The sequence below is a fragment of the Aspergillus pseudonomiae genome (assembly GCF_009193645.1).
Source record: "Aspergillus pseudonomiae strain CBS 119388 unplaced genomic scaffold BDV37scaffold_15, whole genome shotgun sequence".
Lineage (NCBI taxonomy): Eukaryota > Fungi > Ascomycota > Eurotiomycetes > Eurotiales > Aspergillaceae > Aspergillus > Aspergillus pseudonomiae.
Window position 1 is genome coordinate 110,166 of NW_022476007.1, and position 25,539 is coordinate 135,704.

Consider the following 25,539-nt stretch of genomic DNA (forward strand, 5'->3'; position numbering starts at 1 on the left):
TCACAGAACAGACGGATGGACAACCTTTTCGTTCACACTGCCCAGAGTAGGCCGGATCTCTGGAAGGTCCTCGAAGATCCAAATCATCCACTGAATGCTGCCTGGCCGCTCTTCCTCGACCAGGACATATACTTCCAATACTACTGTAGCCAACTTAACAAGATCAAAGCCTTTGCTTGCTTTCAGTATATCATTGTTAAAGTTGATAACTACGGAGAAGAGCACATTATCGCCTGCGGACGTTCTGTTCCCTTCTACTGGCCAGAACTAGCCAAAATCGGGGGTAAAATAGCCCTCGCCCAACACCCAAAAGTGCTGCATACCCTTCCAGATGAAGGTTATGATGCCATCCTCTCCCGAGCGTTCGAACAATACTTCGCCCGAGAAGGCCTTGTCCAAGCCCAAGCCCTAGATAGGCCAACCCCATTCAACGATCCCGCCGCAGCTAGAATAGAACAGCCTAACGCACTGTCCGCTATTTCTATCACTGTTTCTCCGGAATACCGCTCTCAGGGCTTAGCAGAAGCTCTTATCCTGGCTATGAAAGAAGCAGCTATCGAGCGCAACTTTGACGCTATGGTAGTACCGCTACGGCCGACACGGAAATCAGAGTTCCCAATGACCAATATGACAGATTACGTCTTATGGCGGGCGACAACACCAGATCCCAACCTCCCATTTGATCCATGGCTGCGGAAACATGTTCGGTTGGGGGCTAAGGTGATCAAGGTGGCGCGGGGAAGTATGCGTGTGGAGGGCAGTGTGGAGGAGTGGCAGCAGTGGACGGGGGTCAATATCCCGCAGGCTGCGCAGGGTGGGTCTCTCAAACTGGAAGCAGAATCGGGCAAGGCATATGTCGAAGTTGTGTTTCCAAGAGGCCTGGTACCCTTGCGGTATTATGTGGATGAACAGCGCTGTGTCTATATCGAGCCGAATGTCTGGCTCCATCATGCGCTACCGAGCTTCAATATACCCATCCCGCTGGATTCATCGATCGTATAACTCGAAAGCTTTTCCTTTAGACATGCACATGTCTGCGTTTCTGTCACCTCAATTGAGATGGGGAATATATTATAGCATAGTTTACTGAAGAATCATGGCCTAATCTGATTTCTTTCCACAAAGTTGGTCCTCCCATCCTGTCAGCTGATAGATTTCTGACCGCCCCTTTTCCGTGCTTTAATTCAGTTCTGGGGTTTCAAAACATACCGAAGGGTAAGGTACAATGCCAAAGATAAGCACAATGATTGGCTCATTAGGTGTGAAAATTAGCTAATAGAATCTATAATCAAAGAGTCGTAGTTCAGCTGCTGTGGGGCGGGATCGTAGATTTCTAGTTCTTTTAGGATCAGCACAAGTAGTTCGAGAACTCAGTTTAAGTTGAAAGTTCGGCCAAACCGGAACTAAAGGCAACCTGACCTTTCCTAATTCAGACAGTATTTACTAGCGTTTATTAGAATTATTCAAATGCTAAATATTTCCAGCTTTTACAGGTGTTTTAAACAATCTCATTGCTAAGGAAATTTTGATTAGAGCAGAGATCAACACAGAATCTAGAACCATAGAACTTCCTTGATGGATCCACTGACCTGACTATTATAAACCCCCCGAATAGGAAAGGTCAGATTAATTCAGCTCCCTTCCAAGTGCCGGGCCAAAAGTTAACCCTTTCAGCTGCTATGGCTTCATATTTATTTATTTAGGGTAGCGATCTGCGTACACGGCCCACCGGTTTGATTGTACTCCGTTCGCACAGGATGGGCCAACTTTTGTTTACAAGCTTGATTGCGCAGCGGAGCATAAGCGAAGCATGGAAGCACTCCTATATTGGTACATACATACGATAGGCTTTTTTTCTCAGTGTCTGAGTTCTCATTAGATTGGTCGAGAATCCAAGCCGGACATCATTTCGGCAATCAAGTCAAGTGTAAAAAGGATCTAGACAGAATTAGATAATATTCAGGTTATGTGATTCCTTCGCTGCGCACGCCTTGCAGTCTGTTCTCGGCTTCCTTTAGCACGCAGGATAGAGCATTCCGTGTCTAGGGGTAGGCAAAGATGACACGGCAAGTGAGCCAGTCAATGGGTTCAGACTTTCCCAATTCGTGCCTACTTCTAGGTTCGACGCGTATAGGGGGTGTACGACGGTCGGACGTCGTGTACCCCCAAACTCTCCCATTTCTAGGCCGATCCGGACGTGGTCGGGGTTGGAATTTTTCTTATTTTTTAAATTAATTTTTGATCTCAATCTTTAATAGTTTTGGGTCTATTCTCTATCTTAATTGTTGACTGGCCAATTTACTTAGAGTGAGATTTTGTTGGAGTATGCCAAGCCAATTGGAACGGATAGTCTATATCAGATATAGCTACCATCAGCTCTATTGACCCTAATACGATATCTCCGACCACTAATTTAACCCTAATCTACGATATTCGACTGTCAATAAATTTCTAGTAGTCTACTAAATCTCCCGTAAGCCGCTGTATCCTCTGTATTCAATCTGGATGCCAGTTCTATTGATTAGATTATTTCTAGTACCTAATTTAGTAAATTATCTACGGAATTATCTAATAGCTTGATCATCTACTGACTTTTATACCAGGTTAAAATCAAGAAAGATTATCACTTTGTAGAGGACCTCCGTGTCTATTGGCCCGCATTGATATTTTAGGGCCTTCTGAATCAGCTGGCTGGAAGGGGCCTGCAGGGGCTGCCAGATCGGAGAGTATTGCGGAAAGAGCTTTGATAATAGCTTTCGCTGATAGACTATCAGATTCAGCCAGACTAGAATAATTTGGAGGGCTCCGACAGGTCAGCTGGCTGTCTAAGGCTCCCCAGTAGATCTTAGTAGGTAGGAAACAGGTAAAGCAGCAGATATCAACCGGTGGTTGAAACTGTGGCCGCCACTCTAAGTTCAAATGGCCAATTGTTTCTTGAAAGATCTGACATGTGTGAGAGCTGTGGTTGAATTGCCTAGGATTTAGGGTTTGGTATGGCCAGTTCTGTTGACTTAATTGATCTAAGATAGTTGGCCCGTGTCAATATTTTAATATCTACTGTATACCCTAGATATATAAGAAGATTACTACTTACTATAGACTTATAAAAAGCAGTATAGACACTGATCCTCCCACCAGATTCAAATTCTGTCGGTTAATATTGCTATCTGATCGATACTATCCTGATAGTACTGCTTGGATCCGCTGAATAGTATTTTGATATTGACCTGCTCGTACCCTGACAGAGGTCACACAGCGCCCCATCTGTCTGGCAGACCTTCTTAGTCAAGTAGGCCCGGAACAGCTGCCGCTTATAGGAATCACTGGATCTAGTGGTTAGATCTGACGGCTTGACCAGGCACCAGGACGACCCTCGATCCTGTGGGCTCCAAGTGGTCCTCCCTGACTCCTGTATAAAATTGGTGAACGACCAGGCGCCTTGCAGGTGAATGATTAGGCTGATATCGGTAAAGTCAAAACCGGCTCCGATAGCGCTGGTGGCCACGAGGACTGCGGGGCCTATCTGACCTGCTTGATCTGCTTGACCTGCCTGGATAAAGCGGTTTAATTGGTCTTATTTGACCGGGTCAGGTAGGTCGGCATGAAAATAGTAGGTCTCTGGGTATTGGGTATACAGATCCTCGACCAGGGCCTTGGACATGCAGAATACAATAATCTTCAACGGCCTTACAGCATTCTGATTGCTCCATTCAAAATGCTTAATAAATTGAATCAGGGCCTCGGAATATCCAATCCTTTGAGATATCAGTTGCACCTGTAGACTAGATTAGACTGATTGATATTGGCTCTGATCACCTCAGATTTATTGATCATCATCATCGATTTCAGCTCAGTTTCTAGATATCTAGGCATGGTAGCGGAGCTGAAGACCATGGGAACTGGTAGCTGCATAGCCTGCTTCGCCCGATGCATCACCTGACGATAGGATTGAGCTAGGGGGATTAAATGACATTCATCAAAGATCACGTGGTCTAATAAACCCTTACTGGCCAGGGTTCTGGCATAGCTGTAGAATCTAGGCATTGAAAGAGACTCTATCGAAAACAGTAGAATTCGAGGATTTGATCCTTGGTCATGGCTATCCCCATAGATCCGGACCGAGAGTCCTAGGGCCTGTGCCTTGCGGTAGAGATCAATTTTTAGGGCTACCAGGGGTGCTACTAGAATTGTTGTCTGGCTGATAGCTAGACCAGCTGCTAATAGAAAAAGGGTAGTCTCCCTGGCTGCGATTGATGGGATCAGGATCAGATAGGGCACCTTGGTCAGTAGGGCATACAGGACCCTGGCGGCACTGAGTCCCCTAACGGTATCAAAAAAAAATAAAATTCACAACACCATATCACACGCTATGCAAGTGGTATCTTCGCTAAAACAAAAGCAAAAGCTAGGAAACAAACTTTTAGACAAACATCAAGAATCATACATCATAAGGCTTCTTTTCAACATCATAAACCGGCGAGCAAGCCAATTTACTCCTGGCCCTTAGCCAAGGACCACATAGCTTAAACACCACAGGGATCGGAATCATCACAATTGCAATACAGCCCAGCATGGTTCCGGCCCATTGGACGCCAAGATTCTGCATCATCTGTCTCGAAAAGAGTGGGAATGCACAGCCGACTGCCGAACGGAGGATCGTGTTTGCTGCTATTGTGGAGGCCGCACTAGGCATTATCCTGTTAGCTACTGGCTCTGGGTATAGTGAGAGATTGGCAGGCTTACAGTGCGGGATAGCAGTCCACGATGTAGTTGAAGCATTGCAGGAATATAAGGAAGATTCCGGCACCAGTAAGGACTCCTGAGGCCATGGGAGCCATCCAGTGGATGGTCGATGTGTAGCCGGTCCAGCCGAACCTGTTGAGATTGTCAGTAATGGTGCTAACTAGGTATATAGACAGAGGGGCGGTAGCTTACCAGAACATCCCTCCAGTAAAGAGTACAGCGCCTAGAATGGCAGGCGAGAGACGCCATTCAGGGATAGGTTTGTCTCCATTTGCTGCAAGTTTTCGTTTATAGCCACCCTGGAGAGAAAGCATGAAGCAGCCACCGAGCAGTTCACCCAGAATGAGACCGACAAAGGCAAGGCCACCAACACCCATGTTCATACCGTAAACACCCTGGAAGACGACTGGGTATGCACCGAGTAAAGCATACATGAGGCCATAGATAAACGAGATGTAAAGGGAGATGAGGAGGAGAATGGGCTCCGTGAATAGCATGGTTATCGGACGTGTGAAGTTGTTCCGGACGAGTTCCTTGAAGTCAATCTCCACCTCATCTTGTTTGGCGTGAATTCCCCAGTTATGCGTTTGCCGACGAAGCTCCGAGGCCTTACGGACCAGAATCACGGGAGGGTAAGACTCATCCAGGAATAGAAAGACTAGAATGAAGCCCAGGAACACCATGATGGCAGATATGTACATAGTCCATCGCCACCCGAGGGAGCTCATGGCGATAAATCCACCCACGAAGGGGGCGGCAAAGGGTCCAATAAAGACAGCCATGCAGAAGATCGACATGATGATACCCCTCTGGGCATTGTTGAATAGATCGGCAAAGACAGCAGGGACGATTGAGAGGGGGCTGGCGGCGAACAGTCCAGCAAAGAAACGGCAGATCATAATAGTCTGTACATCTTTTGCAGTGGCACACGCAATGCTAAAGACACCACAGCCGAAGAGGCCAATGGACAACGGCCAGCGTCGTCCGATAAGCTCAGAGGCCGGCGCCCAGATCGTCGGACCGGCAGCGAAACCTAAAACATATAATGTGACGCCTAGTGAGGCAGCCTCAGTACCGATATTAAATTGCTCGCTCACGGATCCAATGGCAGCGGAGAAGACAGCACTAGCGAAGGAGCCGGCAAAGGTTGAGTAGCAAAGGATGCATACGAGAAACGCTCTAAATAGGTGCCGTGTTAGTAACTAAATCCACTTATGTGAATCCGTTGTGGGCCAGGCGAACCTTCTCAGCATGGACCAGTTGTAGGGATGTAATGGATCGTCTGGTCCATCAAACTCAACTACATATTGCTCGGGATCAGGAAGCAATGGAGGATATTCTTTCCCAGCGCCCATGGGTAGCCATTGCTCTCGGGGCAGAGGGCCTCTGGTTGAGCCAACGGTTGTCTTTTGCTGAAGGCGATAGGTATTTATGCGCTCCAGCTCTAGTGAGTTAATATGGTTTGCCGTCTCCTCGGTCAAGTCCTCGCTATCGGTGTCGGTCTCATCTAGAGATGGGCATTTGCGGTGCTCTTCTTGGTAAGTCGGGATGTCACCCCGGGTATAATCCATTGTAAAGCGATTATATCGAATTTATGGATATGTACAGAGAAATAGCTGCGTGTGAGAATTCAACAGAATTCTCAAGGAAAGGTTCCCAACTGCTACTAATATACACAGGAATGGATAGAGCCACAGACCCAACTAGCCCTCAAGTTTCCACATCATTTTCTTCTAGTCTGGTGTGCTCCATCGAAAAGAGACGAGCCCACTGACGTTTTGCTGCCAAACAGAGCCTGATTTCAGTATCGGATAGACCCATTCTTTTCCGCGATAAAGATTTTCGATATAAAAATGATGTTATAGAAACGCGCACGAGCCATAGCAGGATGTGCCTGTCGGAAACGTGGCCAATCAAGGCCTCGGCAGCTCTCTGACGGCTTCGGTTATTGACGGCGCTGTGGCGAGTGTCAGGAACAGGTTAGTGAACCCTGACTCAGGACCGAGGCCAACCGAGAGTAGCCGCCATCACGACACTCGGTATCAGGACAGAAGATTTTTCATAGTTCAGGACGGAGTAAAAGTGCCGATTATGAGGATGGAAATGACGGGAAGGCCCTTCCGGCCCAGTTCTCATCGATGACCGGTACTGAAAGCCATGCCGTGAAAGCGAATGTGCATGGCCCGTTCTTCATCCCGTAGCTCTCATTGGTACCTTGATATTGGCCACCACAGGGGCTCACTCTTCCTATGAACCCACACATCAGAAAAATCTAGACTACCTTGCGGGCTGTGACTGTGATAAACAAATCGTCCTGTCACTCCGTATTGCAATCTATCAATCCGGATATTCAGGATAAGACACTCCAGACTATCATTAAAAACGCTGTCAGCAATGCATCATGCTACATTGATGAAATACTTCCTAGCACACAACGCGCATCGGTATGTTTAGAAATATAAGCAGTAGGGTCAATGTCGCCGTAGGCCCGGCAGCCAATCAGATGCTCCAAGCGAATGTATGAGTCCGACTTTAAACCTACGGAGACCGACGAAGACTGGCTTTCTTACGATATCCTTGAGACCGATTATTATCAATTACCAAGCAGAGCCTTCGAGAATCTAACACTCGAACAGTTTTCCCTCACCTTTTCTTTAATTGAAAATAACCCACTGTTCACATACACTGTTTTGATCAAGCTTGCCAGCTCATCACCTCTTCTTATGGAGGCGCCGAGCGAGATTAAGCGGAGTTACCCAGTCTTAACATCGTTCGAGCGGTAGCCTAAGCTTAGCGGAACCAGTCTAGCAACTCAAATGATATCCCTACTTTGCAGGGCGACGAGAGGCACTAGCCGCGAATTACGAATATCGCAAGTTACAAGCAAATTCAACTTCTTCTGATATCCATGAGCACTATATGACTGGCCACATCGGGCAAATCCCGATGCTCTGCGCGAGGGAAGTTCGCCTACCACTCTCGAGCCAGTTGCTCCTGGATCCCTTTGACATGCCATACTCCTCCTTTGCCCACAATCCATAGTTCATGTTCCCCAAATGCCACACTCACAGCCCCATTCTCACCCCCACCGACGCGAATTGTACCCAGCGTATACCCTGTGTGGGGATCAAGAACATCAACGCCATCCCCGGCACCGCAAAAGATCAACCCATGTCGCGACACCCTGACGCCATCATAGAAGTAGGAAATGGGATTGGTGAGGAATCTTTGATTTGACAGTACGGAGCCTCGCTTCGAGACATCAAACGCCCAGAGCTGTCTCCATCCATAAGGATCGGTCCTTTTTGGAAAGTACTTCGAGACCCCTGTCTCCGGGATGAATAATGTGTTCCCGTCAGGGGAGATAGCGACGCCATTGGTATTCCCAGTGGTACTATAGACTACCTTAGTGCGAAAGGTTGATCGTTCAACGAAGTAGACAGAGGGGTTTGTTGGGGGTGCAAAATCAACAATCTGTCGGCCCTATTGCGGGGGTCAGTAACCTAAGCGTTTGACTGGGGGCATGACAACCTGAACATACCCAGCCTGATCTTGAATCTGTCAGCCAAAAGTTACCCTCCCGGTCAATTTCCAGGTCATTGAAACCCGCAAATGGCTGCACCAGGTAGTTGTTCAGCAATGTTGTTTTCTCGTGGCTGTGAGGGTCGATCTTTGCCAGCTCTCCTGTTTGAAGGTCACTGTATCCATCCGTTACCACGTGGATGGAATGATTGTAGTAGACGCATCCATGAACGTTGTATGTGGGAGGGTCAGTGGTTATGTTGTGCAGGGTATTGGTCTCCACATCCAGGAGGTACTGCCATGAGTGAATGCCATCGTCGCCCCCTGGTGGGCCCCATTCGACAAAAAAGAGTTGATTGGTATCCTTGATATAACACGGCGCTTCATGAACCTGGTAGGCTAGTTTTTGAACATGCTCCACTGTTGCGTTAGGGCCAATGATATCGAAGAACCTCGAATCGTAGGCTACAAAATCAGTGGTATTCAGATACGATAATCTATCTCCGTCAGTACGTCATATAAATCGCTGAGAAGGGATGGCCTCCTTACGCTGTGTTAAGGCCTTCATCAGAGACCTCTGAGGTTGCCCATGGAGCCTCAAACGCTGTCCGGTTGAAATGGCCAGGAAGATTGGCGAATGCGGCGAGCGAAATATACGCCCATCTGGCCAGGCTGTTGTTTAGAAGCGGCGGAAGCGAGTTCAGGTAGGTATCCATATTGTAGGTATCCCTTCTTCTGTTCGGGAATAATACACTCGCAATTGTTCCTGGAGTCAGAGTTTTGTATCTAGATTAAATACACCAATTTCACCCCGCAAACCATAGTCTATAGGTGCTGTTCGAGCAACTGTCCGGGGTACTCCCAGCATAAGCCGGATGCTTCCAGGACATGACTCGCGCGACAACGAAAGAACCGACACTAGCAGAGTAGTAAACTCCAACCATCGGTCATTGGCCTTGGTCTCTTCCCGGGGAGTCCGAGCTACGGGCAGACCCCGTGGGGTAGATCCGGGCAGGAGACGTTGTTCCCCGCAATTATCATTTCCTGGTCTAATGTTGGCTATGCTATGCTCGCGTATGCACTGAGAAGCTCCCCTCAAGAATTGAATCTCGGGGGAGGCTTGCCTACATGACTGTCCTACAGTCTTATGTGGAAGTAGGGCTACGAGTAGCATCTACGATTCTCCACATTGAGAGGGGGAAATGAGGATGCAAAAGATCAGAATTAAAATTGAAATCAAAGCTCCAATCCATACTTTGGGCCTCGTCTACCAATCATAAAGCGCCTTTGGTGTCTCTACCATAAGAGTATGCCATTCATCCTCTGACAACCACGACCGTAGACTTTTCAGCCATGCGTGGTCGTCCACCTCCAGGAAAGGGGTCTCTTTCATCGCCTCGTCATACGTCCGGACCTTCATACGTGGCGTGTGAGGCCTTATCATAAAGATGTTAGCCGAGGCACCAACTCCCGGTATGGATCTCACTTACCAGTCACTCCCCCAGAGGACTCGTTTCGGATTCGCATCGATATAAGCTCGGACCAATGGTTTAAGGTCGTCATAGAAAGGTGCTTCATTGCTCACGCGGTACGGCGCACTGAGTTTGACATACAAATGCCCCTTGCGAACCAGGTCCATGATGTCTTCAAATCCCACTTGGCGGGTCACATCTCCCTCGCATTCGGGTGGAAGCATACTTGGACCTTTTAGTAACGTAAAGTGATCTGTAATCAGGCGAATTCCAGCAGGAGTGATCTCCTGTTCAATCACTGGTCTTAACTCCTTCCAGAACTCCGGATGGGTTTGTGTGAACGCCATGGTCCAACCGGGACAGTGCTTCCCAATCATGCGGGCGTGTTCCCGAAGTGCAACCTTCTGAAGCTCAGCATCGTGCATAGCCTTGTACTTATAGACGTTGACTCGGATGCCTCGGATGCCGGCATTATGCATCTCTTGCAGTTCTTCCCGTGTAACCGTCTCAGGGTCAATGACTCCAATCCCCTTCGTGGAGGATTGCCCTAGCAGCTTGACGAAGCTTTTCAAGGATTCTACGTTGGCTCCGTACGATAGGCCATGTGTTAACACCGAATTGGTAATACCCAAACTCTTCTTGAAATTGATGAATTGTTCGATGGTTGCAGGTGGAGGCGTCAAGTGGCGATCGGCGGCGTAAGCAAATTGTACGGCTTAGTTGTACCACTCTCGTTAGCAAGTCTCGCTACAATCCCACCTCGGGGTAGAGCTCTCACGATCGAAGATGTGGTGATGAGCATCCCAGCATCCATGCGGGAACAGCTGAGTGATAGCATTATCCTGGCTTGATATGGTCATCGCGAAGAAATAGCGGTATTTGCGTTCACTCCGGTGAGCATCCCACTGCCGGCCGCATCGTCTAGCAATGAGCTTAAGTTATTTACTCGGGCGTATCCAGACTCAGCTGGTGGCTCATGACTTCCTGGGTCTGGAGCTGTCCTCATGTCCAGGCTCGCGGGCTACTCCGGCCGACTCCACTACGGCCTCCACACGAACGGATTCTTCCCGCTCATCCCTTCCCGTGGGGATTGACTGCTCCGGTGGACAAAAAAGGAGATGGAAAAAAAGGAAAAGCCGCAATAGCGAATGTCGCAACAGCGGGCGACATGACGAAAGATAGGAAAGAGAGCCGATATCGTCCAATTCCAGCGCATCGGTGCGAGACCAGTGATCAATGACGCGTGATATAATTTCTCCGGTCATGGAATTGAAGGGTTATCAGATGAAACCGCAACCAGAATGTCTAAGAAAGAAGTCACTTCATGGCAATCCATAGTCGCTGGGGCTGCAGCTGGCGGCGCCGAAAGCCTTCTGACAGTAACACTCCCTTTCGAATGGCACTCGGGATGAAACTAAACGCATCGATAGTATCCCACCGAATACTTGAAAACTCGCCAACAATTACTGAATCCCAATGCCCCGAAGCAGTCTCCGGTCCAGCTATTAACCGCTACGATCCGACAACATGGTATTCGCCATCTATACACGGGTAGCATGGCCTTTTGCGTCTCTAATGCATCTAAATCGGGAATTCGTTTCTTCGCGTTCGATACTGCGAAGAAATGGATGCCTACGGACTCGTCTGGCAAGGTGACATCAACGGGAAACATGTGTGCAGGTCTGGTTGCAGGAGTTGCGGAAAGCGTACTCGTTGTCACGCCCGGGGAAACATTGAAAACCAAGATCATTGATGACCGAGCGGGCGCGAAGATATACCAGTCGGCCAGCCATGCAGTTCGGACTATTCTATCGACCGAAGGCATATCTGGATTGTATCGCGGGACGCTGCCCGTCACGCTAAAGCAGTCATCTAACGCCATGGTGCGATTTACCAGCTACAACTTCTTCCTTCACCATCTCACCACGCTCGCGAGTGCGGGCGCAGGCAATAACGCACCAGTCTGGAGTACCGTGATCGCCGGGGCGATGGCTGGTGTAGTCACGGTGTATGCTACAATGCCATTCGATACCATCAAGACACGTCTACAAGCGTTGGATGGCTCTCAGCGATACCGCGGATCTGTCCATTGTCTACAGTCAATCGTTAGTACAGAAGGTACTTTGGCGCTATGGAAGGGTACTACTCCTCGTCTCGCCCGGCTCAGCGTATGTCTCCCGATCTGATTCCTTTTAGCCCATGCCGCTGGCTTCTGACACATGGTTATAGATCTCGGGTGCTATCAGCTTTGCGATATACGAGCGTGTGGTTCAGTGGACGGGGTCGTTCCGAGGTTAGTGACAGCCAGGGAGAAAGGCTCTCTTTCGTTCTGTTTCGGTTTCGGTGGTGTCAACATTTAGTTAGATCACGCAGAAATGGAAGAATCGGATACCTCGTGGTTTGTGTCAAATGTCAAGATCTAAAGTCAAATATTTTTGGTGGCCGTAAGGACATCGAGATATATATATAGTGTTTGTTTGTATATTATCCCCATGCAGACTTTAGTGCTAGATATACAACGCAAAGGGTGGATGGTGCGTAGTAGAGATTAATGATTGTTATCAATATATCAAAACTATTACCCCACCGATTCTATCTGATCCTACTTGTTAACATTCCATGATCATTCATATCCTTTTAGTCCGCCGGTCGCTGACTCGGCAAGCAAGTGGATTGCCTGATTCGGAAGGCTACAGTCAAGCAAACATTGCAAACTGCCAAGCCATTTTGCCCCCCGGATCTTCCTCGCATACAATGCATGATCCTGGTTGCTCCTCCCCACACCTACACGACATTAGAACAGAAAATCGTTCATATCGCTTTGATGGGCTTGTGAATCCCTAGTAAACCATATGGCACCTACAGATGCCGATGCTGTCCCACCAGCACCGTCGAAGAAGGTGCGGTTAGCCTGTCGTCGATGCCGCGCCAAACGTGTGAAGGCAAGTAACGTCCAGCCGATTAGTAAGGACAAAAATTGCTTGACGATCCCAGCTAACGCTCTTCCAACCAGTGTGATGGAAGTATTCCAGCGTGTGGGAACTGTGCTCGTGCAGGTGTTCCGTGTGTCGATGTCGATGGCCGGAACAATGGACTATCCATCCCACGAGAGTATGAGATTTTGGCATTCCACGGGTAGACAATGGCTGACGACAATTTAGCTTCATCACACGATGCTATGCCAGGATTAGCTGGCTTGAACAAAGACTGAAGGAGGTAGACCCTCAGTTCGATGTATCTCAAGGGCCTGCAGTCGACATGACCAGCATGGATGAAACAACCGCTTCTCGTCCTGCAATGTCTACTAGTGGAACAGGTCAGGAGCGTGCGCATGCACCGTCACCGGTACTCGAATGTGCAGATCAACCAGTTGTTGAAGCTACCACATCTTCCAAGCGCTCGTATTCTATGGCGGAGGGGTCAGAGGTGGAACAACCCATTTTCGTTGAGCTGGGCATGCTCTCCTTGCACTCCGATTCCCGACAGAAACACTATCTAGGATCATCATCTGGTCTGCTTTTCACGAGACTAATTGGCATTGACAGCGAGCGAAGTTCTACTGCCAGCCCAGAGTTGGCGTCAACGTCCTCTCGCAGTGGTCATCGTCGCCGCTTGGCCCTTGGTCGGAGTCAGTCGCGCGAGGGCTATCAGGTTCTCTATGATCGATTGAGAGAGGTAATCGTGCAGAAAACCGTTGTATCGTTGCAACTGGGGATGCTAATCGTGAGTAAGGAATTACCGTCACCAGAGGAAGCCAGTGCCTTGTTGGAAGTCTATTTCCAGGTGATCCACGTGGATCACCCATTTCTTCATCCTCACTCAGTATGTAACGCCTATCGGGCACTGAGAGACTGTGCAGACCTCGGTTGCAATGGCCATATAGGGTCCAATGGCTGGATTGATTCTATCAACGCGTTCTCCTACAATGGAAGATACGATATCATTGCCGGGAACGAAACCACACCGATTTCTGTTTTCACAGCTACGTTCCATATTTTTATGGTCTTCTCACTTGCGGCGACCGTTATGACTCGGAACAGAAGCTTTGATCACTCTCCTGACAAGTATTATCGGGTAGCTATGTCAGCTGCCTCTGAATGCTTCTGCAGCATCTCCGTGCCAGCTCTACAAGGAGTGCTGCTGCTAATGGTCCAGGGCTTGATTGGTCCTGCCGCTATCAACATCTGGACGCTCTCGTACATTGCCACGTCGCATTGCATTGACTTAGGCCTCCATCGAGAACCCACTGACTACTCTGAACTCACACCCACCGCATTGACGAATCGCCGGCTTATCTTCCATACAGTCTATTCCCTTGACCGGTACGTTACCGTCCATACCCAATGCACCTCGTAAAATACATGCTCAAAAGCCTATCATAGCTCCATAGCAACAATCCAAGGAAGGCCACTGGGTATTCGGGACGAGACGTTCGATGTAAGGTGGCCAAACTTCGAGGAAATCCAAGAGTTCTCATACCCAGCCGAACAGAGTAATGATACTAATGAACTTGATGTGCAACTGCCATCGCCAGAGACCATGGCTTTGTGCATTTATCGCTTCCGGGTCGACTCTTACATCTCGGAAATAAAGCTTCTATTCTATAGGTTGCCAGCGCAAGGGGATGCCATCATATGGCCCACGGATCTAGCTAGCATACAGCAGCGCATAAAGGCCAAGCTAGATGATTGGCTAGCTGAGACGGCGAGTCTTCGGCCGACATCAAACACGCAGGACATCGAGGACAGAGATTTGAAATTTCACTGCGAGCAACTTAAACTGGAATCATTGTACCATTCGGCTATCACCCTGCTTTTCCAGCCGTCCCAAGTCTTTCGGTCACCGTCAAGGGCTGCTTTGAACCTGTGCTACCAGAGCTGTCGGCGGCGCTTACGGATATACAAGTATCTCAACCATGAAGAAAAGCTGCACTATACCTGGCGGCATGTACATGGCATTTTCTCTTCTGGGGCCACGATCGTCTATTGTTTTTGGGCCTCGCGTGACCTCCTAGAAACGATACCATTCTCGGAAGCTCTGAGCGATCTTCGCACATGCTCTAACCTACTCAGCGTTGGCAGCCAGTGGTGGCCGTCTCTTCGCAAAGGAAAGGACAGTTTTGATAACATGGTAGATCTCACAATCAAGCGATTGAGCCAGCTACAAACCTTGTCTCAACTGCAACCACCATCACGGGTACAACGGCGACGGATTGTCCAGTCTTCAGATCTGCCACCACTCGCATCGAATATGGGTGCTACACCGGATATGGTCCACACGCAGATGGGGTTACCCGTTCTTGACCACCATCATGCTGTTGTATATGACTCTGTCAGCTCTGTTGACGCCGCAGCCACGGCTACAGAAACTATGCGAACCGGGTCATACCAGGAACACCATACTCAGAGCGAACTCGACCCGTTTTTATCACAGATTGGTAGCCTTCTCCCGGCTGACTCCGACCAATCTACCATTGACTCAGCCATGGAGGGCTTCTTGGTGGAATACTTGCATGGTGACTGGGGCTGGGATCCGTTCTCTAGCACTAGCATGGACAACCCAGAGTACGTATGATACACGAACCGTACAAACAGGCCAGAGTTCTACCAACTCAGTGTGACTTGTGGCTTTATGCTATACAAAGTAACCTATTGCGCCATCTATCTATTTCCTTAATCGCTTGATCGTGGGGCCCATCTCTTCCCCCCTTTCTAAACACAACCGGGTCTCCTCATCAATCTCATAACGCTCTTGGCAAAGTCGGACGCAGTCCTCCACCTTGTCCGCCGGTACTGCCACCACACCGTCTATATCCCCCAGCACATAGTCTCCTGGGTTAATGACCACCTCTTCGCCAATTTCGCGATTCTCGTACGCGACTGGCACGTTCAGCTCTGACGACCTGGTGAAAGTATTTGATCCTAGGATGCTGACTCCACGCGCAAAGAGGCCCATATCCAGCTCTTGATGCTCATTGATATCTCGGAAGCGGCCGTCAATAACGACCCCAGCTGCACCTTGTTTCTTGGCGTGGGTGCTCATCAGGCCGCCCCAACAGGCGCTGATCAATCCTTTTGGCTGCGAAACGAAGACGACGCTATCTCGAGGTATGTTATCAACAAAATGACGCTGGGGGGAGGGCGCGGTTTTGTCGTTGGCATGGACCATGCGGACCGTGTAGGCAGGGCCGAAGATCTTTGCTTTCGGGCTCGTCGGCCCAGGAGAGAACATTTTTAATCCTGATAAGTAGCCACCACAGGGCACTTTAAGCTTAACTAGCGCATCACCAATCTATTGTTCAACTCCGTGAGCTTTTCCGACCCGTGATGTTCCCTAGATTGTGTGTTCGGTGATGAGTAGCTTAACTCACATCGCAGGAAGTAAACTGTTGAAGAGCCCGGATGGCACTGGATCGGCTGGCCATTATGATTAAGTTTTGACCAAAGGCTAAAATACACGATCTGTCGCAGAAGGGAATCGAGGAAGATGAGTGCAATACCACCGAGGAGGTGAGGGTTGAAGAAGTCAAGGTGAAAACGCCGACGAGCGGAGGAAAGCCGACTGAGGGTTCGGAACGATCCGAACGTTCGCTGATTGGTCCGGAGTAGTCCTGAGAGCTCCAAAGCTTCTCCGATAATCTACAAACTGGACTTCCAACTTGCCTTTATCTTTTTTCTCTCGTCTTCTTGATCCTCTCAAACATCTTGTCCTTCATGGTCGCACGAATTGGAGGAAGAAATTGACAATGCAGCGCTTTCTATCCCCAGTTTTACGCGCCGGACGACCGCAACCTCGTCTGGTCGGGGCGCCTGTCAGAAGTCTCGCAACCCAGAATAACACAATCCCGGTGTGTATTCCGTATTTCGCATACTGACGGAGGCCTCATGCTGACTACTCATGGAAACCAGCTATTTGGGGTCAACTATGGCGAGCAACTTAGCAACCTAGATGCAGTAAGGCAAGGCTCAAAGCGCCCTCTGACATTGACCGAGAAGCTGCTATACAGCCACTTGATCCCGCGCGATGATAAAATATGGTCGTTGCAGGAAATCGATCGGGGGAAGACGATTTTGGAATTGCGACCGGACCGTGTCGCCTGTCATGATGCTACCGCGACCATGGCCCTCTTACAGTTTATCAGTGCGGGCCTGCCGCGAGTCGCAGTCCCAACGACGGTCCATGGTGATCATCTTATAATCTCCGAGAAGGGAGCAGAGCCAGACCTAAAGCGGGCACTTACAGAGCATGCCGAAGTCTACGAATTCCTGAGTAGCGCGTCTAGAAAGTATGGAATCGGGTTTTGGAAACCTGGTTCAGGGATCATCCACACAGTGATCTTTGAGAACCATGCCGTGTGCGTTTCCCACTTATTTTGCTTGGAGATATAAATATCTAGTCATACTAATCATCTGTGTTACCGTAGTCCTGGCGGCCTGATTATCGGTACGGATTCTCACACGCCGAATGCCGGTGGCTTGGCTATGATGGGCGTTGGTGTTGGCGGTTCTGATGCAGTTGATGCGATGTCAGGAATGCCGTGGGAGTTAGTCACGCCTCATATCGTCGGGGTGCGCCTGACCGGCCACCTATCCGGATGGGCATCCACAAAGGACATCATCTGCAAGCTCGCCGGCATCTTGACCGTTTCTGGAGGCAAAGGTCGCGTCATTGAGTTTTTTGGCCCCGGCACGGAAACTCTGGGAGCTACGGCCATGGCGACGATCTGTAACATGTCTGCAGAGATTGGCTCGACTTCCTGCATATTTCCTTACACCACTGCGATGGAGCGATATCTTGCAGCGACGAAGCGAGCGCATTCAGCTAAGGCGGCACAAGAGGTTAAGCAGGTATTGCTGCAAGCCGATGAAGGATCGGAAAAATACTATGATCAGATTATCGAAATTGACCTGAGCACCCTCGAGCCACACGTCAATGGGCCCTACACCCCGGACCTTGCCCATCCCATCTCAGAGTTAGGGAAAGCAGCCTCCCAGAGTGAATGGCCCATAAATCTGAGCCATGCGATGGTTGGAAGCTGCACCAACAGCTCCTATGAAGACCTTGACAAGACGCGACAGCTCGTCGCACAAGCTCGTGAGGCTGGGTTAGCCAAATTTAAAACACCCTTCCTCGTTGCACCTGGCAGTGAGCAGATTCGCGCCACGGCTGAAGCTGATGGTATACTCCAAGAGCTGCAGGATGCCGGTGCCGTTGTACTGAGCAGCTCTTGCGGGCCTTGCGTTGGCTCGTGGGACCGCAAAGATGTCGATGTGCGGGGCAAAGAGAAGAACTCAGTGATATCCAGCTTCAACCGGAATTTTGTGGGCCGGCACGATAGCAATCCAGCGACTCACTCATTTGTTACCTCGCCAGAGATAGTGACCGCATTTGCTTACGCTGGACGCCTTGACTTCAACCCGTTAACAGACAGCATTGCTGTAGAGTCTAATGACGGAGAGAAACCCTTTCAATTCAAAGCCCCTGTGAGCCGGGAACTTCCAGGGAATTTTGCTTCAGGAGAAGAAACTTTCCAAGAGCCTCCAAGTGATGGCTCATCATTGTCTGTAATCATCGATCCGCAGTCCGACCGCCTGCAACTGTTGACTCCATTTGCACCATGGCAGCCCGGGTGTGCTACTAACATGGAACTGTTGATGAAAGTGAAGGGCAAGTGCACCACAGATCACATCTCACCGGCAGGGCCATGGTATAAATACCGAGGTCACTTAGAGAATATTAGCAATAACATGCTCACTACCGCAACAAATGCATTCCTCCCTGGTAACGACCCACAGATGCTAGGCCACACTCGCAACCCCATTACGTTGGACGTGGAGGTTGTGCCTCAAGTGGCCCGTGAACTCCAAGGGCGTGGGATCCGGTGGTGCATTGTCGGCGACTTCAACTACGGCGAAGGAAGCTCACGCGAACACGCAGCCTTGGAACCTCGTTATCTTGGAGGGGTGGCCGTAATTGCGCGCTCCTTCGCGCGGATACACGAAACTAACTTGAAGAAGCAAGGGATGTTACCTCTGACATTCGAAGATCCTTTGGACTATGACAGGATCATGGAAGGCGATCGCGTGACATTAATTGGAGTCGAAGATGGTGAATTGGCACCCGGTCGACAGGTTACCATGCGTGTCACTCCACGAGAGGGATCCCCGTGGAATGCGCAGTTGAACCACAGCTATCATTCTGGCCAGCTGCACTGGCTGCGCGCTGGCAGTGCCTTGAACCATATTAAGCATACCGCCCTCACTAAATAGGCGGGTTTTGTATTTAAATGTTTATACCACTATAGATTTCACACTTGTACATTGTTTTATGCCACTAGTTACAATGATTTTAAGAATATTCACCTTCATCGTCTGTTTGCCCTAAGGTCCCTGTCCACCTATCCGCGTCGATAGAACGCAACAATAATCGTACGAGCGGGATTAAACAAAAACGAGGGCAAGGCCCCACGCCTGAAATGAATCTGGAAGGTATAACCACCACACTCGGGATTTCACGCCTTCGGTGAGGATTATAATTGGAACTCCCTCATTGGCGATGTATATGTGTGGGGTAGCGTAGAATAGGCTTTTTCCACGACACCGGAACACTCCTGCATCGGAGCACTCCAGACTCAACGGGCTCGGCACTAATGTCCCAGTGGATACGATGGAGGATGCAGTCCGGGGTATGTCCGTGTAATTGACCCTAGCTAAGTGGTCAGCTTCTTTAGTGTGAGGACAAACCCGTTCATGGAGACTTTGACTAACTTGCCACCTCCACACCATGCCTGTCAGGCAATATTCGACGACACCGATGATGAGGCTTGAGCCCCGCGCAAATATGCCTTAGAGGTAAAGGATACTTAGGGTTGGAGGTTGTCCAGTCTTCTGCTACCCAGTCTTGTGCTGAGATTAGTCCAAGATTGTGCCTCCGACTTGTCCGCTGCAAATTCCTTCTATCTGCTTCTAATATCCTTCATCGACTCATTCTTCCATTGTTTCACCTTTCTCCGTACACGACATTCAGAAGACATGGGTGCTGCCGGCGGTGGCTTCTCCCGGGATGCTGTAAAGCAGATCCCTGCTGAAGCAAAAAGGCTGTACATCTGGCTTGCTGTGATTTGGTCCAGCTACTGCGGCGGCCTCCATGGATTCAATACATCTAACATCTCCGGGGCCATGAGCTTGGATCCCTTTGTCCGGGACTTCCACTGGACAGATTTGAGCGATGCCCAAGTATCAAATAACAGTGGCTGGGCGGTCTCCTCTATGCTCCTGGTATGTCCCCTCTGACCCTGGCGTCTTCTCATGTCTCGAAGTGTTGACAGGAATAGGGGCAAGTGGCAGGTATCCTTCTATCAGGGCCATTGGGTGAAATACGGGGGCGGAAACCTGTTATTATGACCTCTGCTATTTTCTATACAATTGGCGCACTGTTAATGTGTGGGAATGTTGGTTCGTTCGCCGAATTGCTCGTGGGGAGAGTTCTCTCCGGTATAGGGTCGGGATTTGGTATGACAGCCGGGCCTGTATACATCTCTGAAGTTGCCCCCCAGGAACTACGCGGTATGATGACGACTTTCTACAACATCAATATCATGGGTGGTGTTGCGGGAAGTTACTGGATCAATTTCGCATCACAGGGTGTTATATCTTCGGAATCTAGTTGGCAGTGGCGTACTACTTTTGTCTTGCAAGCTATTCCGTCGGTTATTCTATTCATTGGCTATCCTTTCTTTCCGGAAAGCCCTCGATATCTTATGATGCGTGGGCGGGTGGAAGCTGCCCGCAGCAATCTATCACGACTCCGAGGTGGGCTAGATGAGTCAAACGATTACTTTGCTCAGGAGTGGATGGAACTGCAGAGCAAAGTCGACACTACGGCGGAGGCATCCACTCAGTCAGCGCTCAAGTCAACCCTATCTCTCCTAAAAACATGCATCTCCCATGCACCCACGCGCCGTCTTTTGATATTTGTTACCCTGATCCAAACATTCTTCATCATGTCGGGTGGAAACTCCATTACCTATTACGCGCCGACAATTTTAAAGTCAATAGGGCTAGACTCCAGACAGGTCCTTCTTTTCACTGCTGTCTATGGACTTATCAAAGTGGTTTCGGTCTTTCTTTACGCCTTCTTCTTTACGGATCGTTTTGGTAGGCGGCCACTTCTTCTCATTGGGTCCGCCGTGAATACGGCTTGCTTGCTCTACCTAGCCGTCTATCTCGGTGTTGCCGATCTGTCAGGTTCAGCTGCGCCGTCCCCAGCCGCCTGGGTCAGTATCGTGAGCATCTGTCTCTTTGCTGTTGGCTACGCGATTGGCTGGGCGCCAGCCTTCTCTCTGACTGCATCGGAAATCTGTCCCACACATCTGCGTGGAACCATCGTCATGCTCACGTTCACGTACCAAAATCTGCTGAACTTTGGCATCACAAGAGGATTTCCTAACATGATTGTTTCTATGGGATCGTTCGGGCCGTTTGCCCTATTTACAGCGTTCACTGCGTGTGCCACTGTCTGGGTGTTCTTTGCTTTCCCCGAATGCAAGGGACGTAGCATGGAGAGTGCGAGTGCATTGTTTTCGCTCCCATGGTATATGATCGGGTTTCAGAAGGTTCCAACGCTTGGTGAGGAGACAAGGGAGAATGATGATGAGGAGAAGGTAATATCTATTCATGAAGAGGATGTCCAGGCGAAGGGCAAAGATACGACGCCCTGAAGGATGGATGGCTCTGGTTGCAGGCATGAATATTCATGGGTCCCAGGATATAGCTATAGATATCAGACTTATATGAATGGTGTTCTTAGCCTATGTCGTTTAGCCGTCATTGCATCTGTGGTGGTAGGACTCCTCAGGGGGGAACGGGCAATGAGTTAGAGTAGCTTAATGCGAGTACTAGTGCACCAAGCTCAATCTATATTTATTCAATCATAGGTCCAAAGTAGGGCTAGAAAGCCCAAAGATCCCAAATACGCTGCTTTATGCGCATTGTAACCGCACTCAGTGAGCTTTGCACCTCTCGGTAGACCGGCAGTTTTTATCGTTGATACAACGATACGTGATCGATACCGGCCAGGAATTGAGGAGGTTTAGATATTAAGAGAACATTCTCAGGGTAAGCTTTCTCGTCTCAAGCCTTCTGGTCCATCTCATTGTGACTGTGTGGAGACACCATCACTTTAGTTTCACCAGCCCACGATTGAAACCTGATATGTATTGTAAGCAAGATACTTCACGACGGGGCTCAAAGCCAACCCGTAAGGACAATATCTCGGTTTGCTACAATATACCGTTGACCTAATATGAAAACGAGATCGGTAGGCTTTGCAAACCATCTTTGAAAGCAACACGGCCTTGATAAATGACGGCATACGGTCGAGTGTAACGTTGCCTTGGTGGCAGTACGGTATATTCGATGAATGAGGAAGGCGCATGGGACTTTCGTTTGGAGGCAGATTTGTTATTAGGTCATCGGCCTGTAGACTAGACTTCTTTGAATTCTCTTTACAGAACAGCTTTGAAAGATACCATTTCAGAAGGTAATTACCCAAAACTCGATGACCTGCTGATATTTGCTATCCATAGTATTGACCATGGCATAGTTAGAAACTCCGTTTTGGAATAGCCCCCACTGCAGGGTAGGCCTATCGATTACAGTAAATAAAGGAAAAATGACTTATATGAGTAGCTATGATAGAGCATATTTATCTCAGATTTATCGTCTTTGGCCCATGAGAGATGCCAAGGAGCATTCCTATCCCGGCGCCACTCCAAAAGGCACTGACCGAGTGCTTTCCAGCAATCGCCCGCCTGGTTCGACCAGAGCTTGGGCTTGAAGTCGTCTTGGTTAGTGGTGCGGCCAGCATCGCCCATAACTCGGTAGAGGATGTAGATGTTGCGGCCCTAATGAATGTCCTGTTGGACATGTGAGTGTAACTGCCGGCACCCCCGAGTTCACTATGCAGTCCGATGGCACGGTCTGCTTCAATACCTGCCAGGGATTTCCGATCTAGATCGATCTGATCCAAATTGGTGATGGCCCTATCGACCGCATGCATAATGCAGAGCCCTTCTATGAAGGGTCAGTAGCCTCCGTATCAGACCTATTGCGGCTACGGGCCATGTCGTATGTCGACCGTGGGAAGTCTGGGGACGATGTAGATTTTAGATGGTTATTGTGGGAGGTGGCTAGTGGGGGTCAAATTCTTCCAGAGCTCGATAATGAGGAGAGGGCGTATGTCGCCGAGGCTGGGAATTCTTTGTTAGGGAGGGCTGAGCGGCTGGTTTTGCTGGCTGTACTGAGTGAGAAAGATGCAACTGTGGTTTTCAATACGATGGAAACATAGAAATCCATTTTTATTATGGTTCGAACGGCAGGACATTGCCTTATTTGTCGCCAATTCATCTGGTATTAAGTACAGTGAGCCTGTCTCTTTCGACAAGTATGAAAACATATGGTCCCTTGTGGACTCAGCTGGATGCATGGGGCATTAACCTCTTTAGAATACAGAAATGTGAGATGGATAAAGAACTAAAAGAAATGCTAGCAAAATATGTTCGTGGCAGCTCAGAGGGCTCTTTGCAGGTCCAAGTCGACGAGCCATGCAGGGTGGGTGGGAAAGTCATTGGAGCCTTCAATAGCGGCATTGACAAACAGGGTGTGACGCCCATGTTGAAGGGAATTTGCATCACCAGCACAGTGGCTGGTCAGGTAAAACGCTCGGGGGCCACTCGCCTCGATATTGGAGAGCTTTTCGATTACTGTTGACTGGCCGTTGTCGATGTCTGTCAGATGGGACGGTTTCTCGCTGATTGTCTTGCGCCATGCGATCAGTTTGGCTCCCCAGCTTCCATGGATGTGTCCAAAGCAGTGCATTCGCGGTCTGCATCGAGCGACCTTGTCAAAGAGATGCTCACAGCCTGCCCGTCGACTAGACATAGAATGATCCAGGATGCCCCGAGGCGGGCCATGCGTCATAACAAGATCAACACTCCCAATTGCAAACTCATGACCTTCATCCGGTTTATACTGAAAGCCCCATTCCCCAAACGATGGGGTGTACGGGCTGGCGTATACTGTTAAGGACGCGCCGTTATTAAGAGTAAAGTAATGGGTCCCTTCGTCTAGAAGTCGGATCCCGCTTTTCTTCACGTCGACATGGTCAAACAGCTCTCTAACCTGCCCGCAGTAACCGTACTCTTTCTCGATCAGTAGTGGGTCAATATCTTGCAGCCTTTGAGCTTCGTGGATTTTGTTCTGAAATGCAAGAGGGTCGAGTGTGAAGTCGTGATTGCCCGCGATAACAAGTTTGAGTGGGGCGTTGATCTGCTTTATGAGATTGATGGCTGCTTTGAATTCGTGCAGTTTGGACCCCATCGTGAGATCGCCACAGTGAATGGCCACATCTGCAGGTTCATTCGATGATGGTATGGAGTCGCGGCTGTGCGTGTCTGAGATGACGAGAAACCTCGTTCTGATGGTAGCCATATTGAAGATTCAGGGCTGAAGACTATCCGTTGTTCTGACAAGTAGTAGTGTGGTGTACGGCTTAGCAAATATCAAGGATGAGGTTGGACGCATGGAACCTCTTTGGCGGGTTCGAACATCCATCCTTATCACATGACACCTTTGCATCATTGCTATAGCATCAACGATGCTTCTTGAGGAAATAGTGAAGTCATCGTTACCTGAATAATCAGGCCAGAGAACTCGTGTACAAGATAGGTATGTCGTGGCTGCACTGTAGCACATACTTTGAGGTGTTCAATAATATACTGGCATCAATTTACTGTCTATCCTTGCAGGGAATTTCAACTATCATAGCCCAAGCATCACTACTACCTAGTTAAACTTTATAGCAAGAATGCATTCGATTGGCATAACGTTATCATTGCGATGTTTATATACAAAAACGAGGCTACCTCCCCAACTCCTACGGGCTCATGATTCTCCATACCGACTTCAAAGCAGACTGCAACCAGCCACAAGCGTCTCACATAACTTCATTCCAGCACTTGCCACGGCCAAGTGCTTTGTCACAGTCACTACCGGGGAAGTTCCTCCAGGTCGAGCCATTCTTCTTGCAGTTCGAGAACCATCCGTTGTAGTCCATGCAGATGTCATGTCGTTTCTTGCACTTATCACTGTGAATGTTGAACTTGTCGCTGCAGTTCGGGCCGCCATGGTTGTTCATGCAAGATTTCTTTCCCTCTCGCTTCGAGTGGCTGCCATGATGATCATGGTCGAGGACAATCTTCTCGCCAAAGTCGTAGACGAGCACTTTACCATACTGAGCGTGCGGCTTCGCGGCCTTTGCAAGGTAGATAATACCATCTTTGATGATATTGCCTTCGACACCCGTAATCGAATCGGTCTGTCTTCGGCCCAGTACCGAGCTGTCGCCGTTGACTTGGTCGAGGTCCAACTCGCCCAGTGAGTTCGCCTCATGCTGCTGGCCGTCATGCTCGACAAGCGCTCCGTCGACAGGGAAATAAGCTCGCAGTGTGCCAGACCCTTGATCGTAGAAGTAGTTTGGCATGTTCTTCCACACGTCAGGGTTCTTGTTGTAGTGGTCGTTCAGGTCGTCCAGCTCCTCCTCTGGGATCTTGATAGTTTTGTAACCGACTAATTTGACAGTGTCGTTGCCGAGCGAATAGTCCAGTGAGTTAATATAACGCTCTTCAAAGAGTCTTAGGTCTCGCTCAGAGAGAGGCAGGGCATAAGAAAGGTTGGAGGATATCGCAAATGCTGTCAGGGTCAACAGCCTGGAAATGAATGAGGTCTTCATATTGAGCAACTAC

The 25,539-nt window shown here is 49.2% G+C and overlaps 11 protein-coding genes across 11 annotated transcripts; 5 read left to right on the forward strand and 6 right to left on the reverse strand.

Annotated features, from left to right (window-relative positions):
- Window positions 1-15: 15 nt before the first annotated feature.
- BDV37DRAFT_280604 (GNAT family N-acetyltransferase) lies at window positions 16-1,002 on the forward strand (the record flags this gene model as incomplete). Its single annotated transcript, XM_032086612.1, has 1 exon — window positions 16-1,002. The coding sequence occupies one exon, from the start codon at window positions 16-18 to the stop codon at window positions 1,000-1,002; it is 987 nt and encodes a 328-aa protein (XP_031943963.1).
- Window positions 1,003-4,115: 3,113 nt separating this feature from the next.
- On the reverse strand, window positions 4,116-6,535 carry BDV37DRAFT_242351 (MFS transporter). The gene is made up of 4 exons (XM_032081306.1): window positions 5,986-6,535; window positions 4,936-5,922; window positions 4,744-4,875; window positions 4,116-4,685 (listed from the first exon to the last, which is right to left on the reverse strand). The coding sequence occupies exons 1-4, from the start codon at window positions 6,312-6,314 to the stop codon at window positions 4,439-4,441; spliced, it is 1,695 nt and encodes a 564-aa protein (XP_031943964.1). The 5' UTR covers window positions 6,315-6,535; the 3' UTR covers window positions 4,116-4,438.
- Window positions 6,536-7,541: 1,006 nt separating this feature from the next.
- Window positions 7,542-8,981, reverse strand: BDV37DRAFT_291794 (SMP-30/gluconolactonase/LRE family protein; the record flags this gene model as incomplete). The annotated part of the gene is made up of 3 exons (XM_032089029.1): window positions 7,542-8,226; window positions 8,285-8,762; window positions 8,815-8,981. The coding sequence occupies 3 exons, from the start codon at window positions 8,979-8,981 to the stop codon at window positions 7,714-7,716; spliced, it is 1,158 nt and encodes a 385-aa protein (XP_031943965.1). The 3' UTR covers window positions 7,542-7,713.
- A 444-nt stretch (window positions 8,982-9,425) lies between these two features.
- Window positions 9,426-10,774, reverse strand: BDV37DRAFT_291798 (uncharacterized protein). Its single transcript, XM_032089030.1, has 3 exons — window positions 10,516-10,774; window positions 9,756-10,452; window positions 9,426-9,701 (listed from the first exon to the last, which is right to left on the reverse strand). Exons 1-3 carry the CDS (start codon window positions 10,595-10,597, stop codon window positions 9,533-9,535), a joined length of 948 nt encoding a protein of 315 aa, XP_031943966.1. The 5' UTR covers window positions 10,598-10,774; the 3' UTR covers window positions 9,426-9,532.
- Window positions 10,775-11,038: 264 nt separating this feature from the next.
- Window positions 11,039-12,035, forward strand: BDV37DRAFT_280608 (mitochondrial carrier domain-containing protein; the record flags this gene model as incomplete). The annotated part of the gene is made up of 3 exons (XM_032086613.1): window positions 11,039-11,116; window positions 11,168-11,905; window positions 11,967-12,035. 3 exons carry the CDS (start codon window positions 11,039-11,041, stop codon window positions 12,033-12,035), a joined length of 885 nt encoding a protein of 294 aa, XP_031943967.1.
- A 554-nt stretch (window positions 12,036-12,589) lies between these two features.
- BDV37DRAFT_280609 (uncharacterized protein) lies at window positions 12,590-15,311 on the forward strand (the record flags this gene model as incomplete). The annotated part of the gene is made up of 4 exons (XM_032086614.1): window positions 12,590-12,688; window positions 12,751-12,848; window positions 12,899-14,059; window positions 14,120-15,311. The coding sequence occupies 4 exons, from the start codon at window positions 12,590-12,592 to the stop codon at window positions 15,309-15,311; spliced, it is 2,550 nt and encodes an 849-aa protein (XP_031943968.1).
- A 393-nt stretch (window positions 15,312-15,704) lies between these two features.
- Window positions 15,705-19,006, forward strand: BDV37DRAFT_269698 (aconitase family-domain-containing protein; the record flags this gene model as incomplete). Its single annotated transcript, XM_032084406.1, has 3 exons — window positions 15,705-15,844; window positions 16,570-17,091; window positions 17,161-19,006. The coding sequence occupies 3 exons, from the start codon at window positions 15,705-15,707 to the stop codon at window positions 19,004-19,006; spliced, it is 2,508 nt and encodes an 835-aa protein (XP_031943969.1).
- Window positions 19,007-19,768: 762 nt separating this feature from the next.
- Window positions 19,769-21,456, forward strand: BDV37DRAFT_291800 (sugar porter family MFS transporter; the record flags this gene model as incomplete). The annotated part of the gene is made up of 2 exons (XM_032089031.1): window positions 19,769-20,014; window positions 20,071-21,456. The coding sequence occupies 2 exons, from the start codon at window positions 19,769-19,771 to the stop codon at window positions 21,454-21,456; spliced, it is 1,632 nt and encodes a 543-aa protein (XP_031943970.1).
- Window positions 21,457-22,442: 986 nt separating this feature from the next.
- BDV37DRAFT_280613 (uncharacterized protein) lies at window positions 22,443-22,796 on the reverse strand (the record flags this gene model as incomplete). Its single annotated transcript, XM_032086615.1, has 1 exon — window positions 22,443-22,796. One exon carries the CDS (start codon window positions 22,794-22,796, stop codon window positions 22,443-22,445), a length of 354 nt encoding a protein of 117 aa, XP_031943971.1.
- Window positions 22,797-23,209: 413 nt separating this feature from the next.
- BDV37DRAFT_291801 (metallophosphatase domain-containing protein) lies at window positions 23,210-24,226 on the reverse strand (the record flags this gene model as incomplete). Its single annotated transcript, XM_032089032.1, has 1 exon — window positions 23,210-24,226. One exon carries the CDS (start codon window positions 24,224-24,226, stop codon window positions 23,306-23,308), a length of 921 nt encoding a protein of 306 aa, XP_031943972.1. The 3' UTR covers window positions 23,210-23,305.
- Window positions 24,227-24,731: 505 nt separating this feature from the next.
- Window positions 24,732-25,526, reverse strand: BDV37DRAFT_280615 (uncharacterized protein; the record flags this gene model as incomplete). Its single annotated transcript, XM_032086616.1, has 1 exon — window positions 24,732-25,526. One exon carries the CDS (start codon window positions 25,524-25,526, stop codon window positions 24,732-24,734), a length of 795 nt encoding a protein of 264 aa, XP_031943973.1.
- Between the last annotated feature and the right edge of the window lie 13 nt (window positions 25,527-25,539).

Excerpts from the sequence above, each read along its gene's own strand:
- BDV37DRAFT_242351 (XM_032081306.1), bottom strand. The coding sequence starts at position 6,314 with ATGGATTATACCCGGGGTGACATCCCGACTTACCAAGAAGAGCACCGC. Across the intron at positions 5,923-5,985 it reads AACTGGTCCATGCTGAGAAG|AGCGTTTCTCGTATGCATCC; the intron begins GTTCGCCTGGCC and ends GCACCTATTTAG. Across the intron at positions 4,876-4,935 it reads TTTACTGGAGGGATGTTCTG|GTTCGGCTGGACCGGCTACA; the intron begins GTAAGCTACCGC and ends CAATCTCAACAG.
- BDV37DRAFT_291798 (XM_032089030.1), bottom strand. The coding sequence starts at position 10,597 with ATGACCATATCAAGCCAGGATAATGCTATCACTCAGCTGTTCCCGCAT. Across the intron at positions 10,453-10,515 it reads TCATCACCACATCTTCGATC|CCGTACAATTTGCTTACGCC; the intron begins GTGAGAGCTCTA and ends GGTACAACTAAG. Across the intron at positions 9,702-9,755 it reads GTCCTCTGGGGGAGTGACTG|GCCTCACACGCCACGTATGA; the intron begins GTAAGTGAGATC and ends CTTTATGATAAG.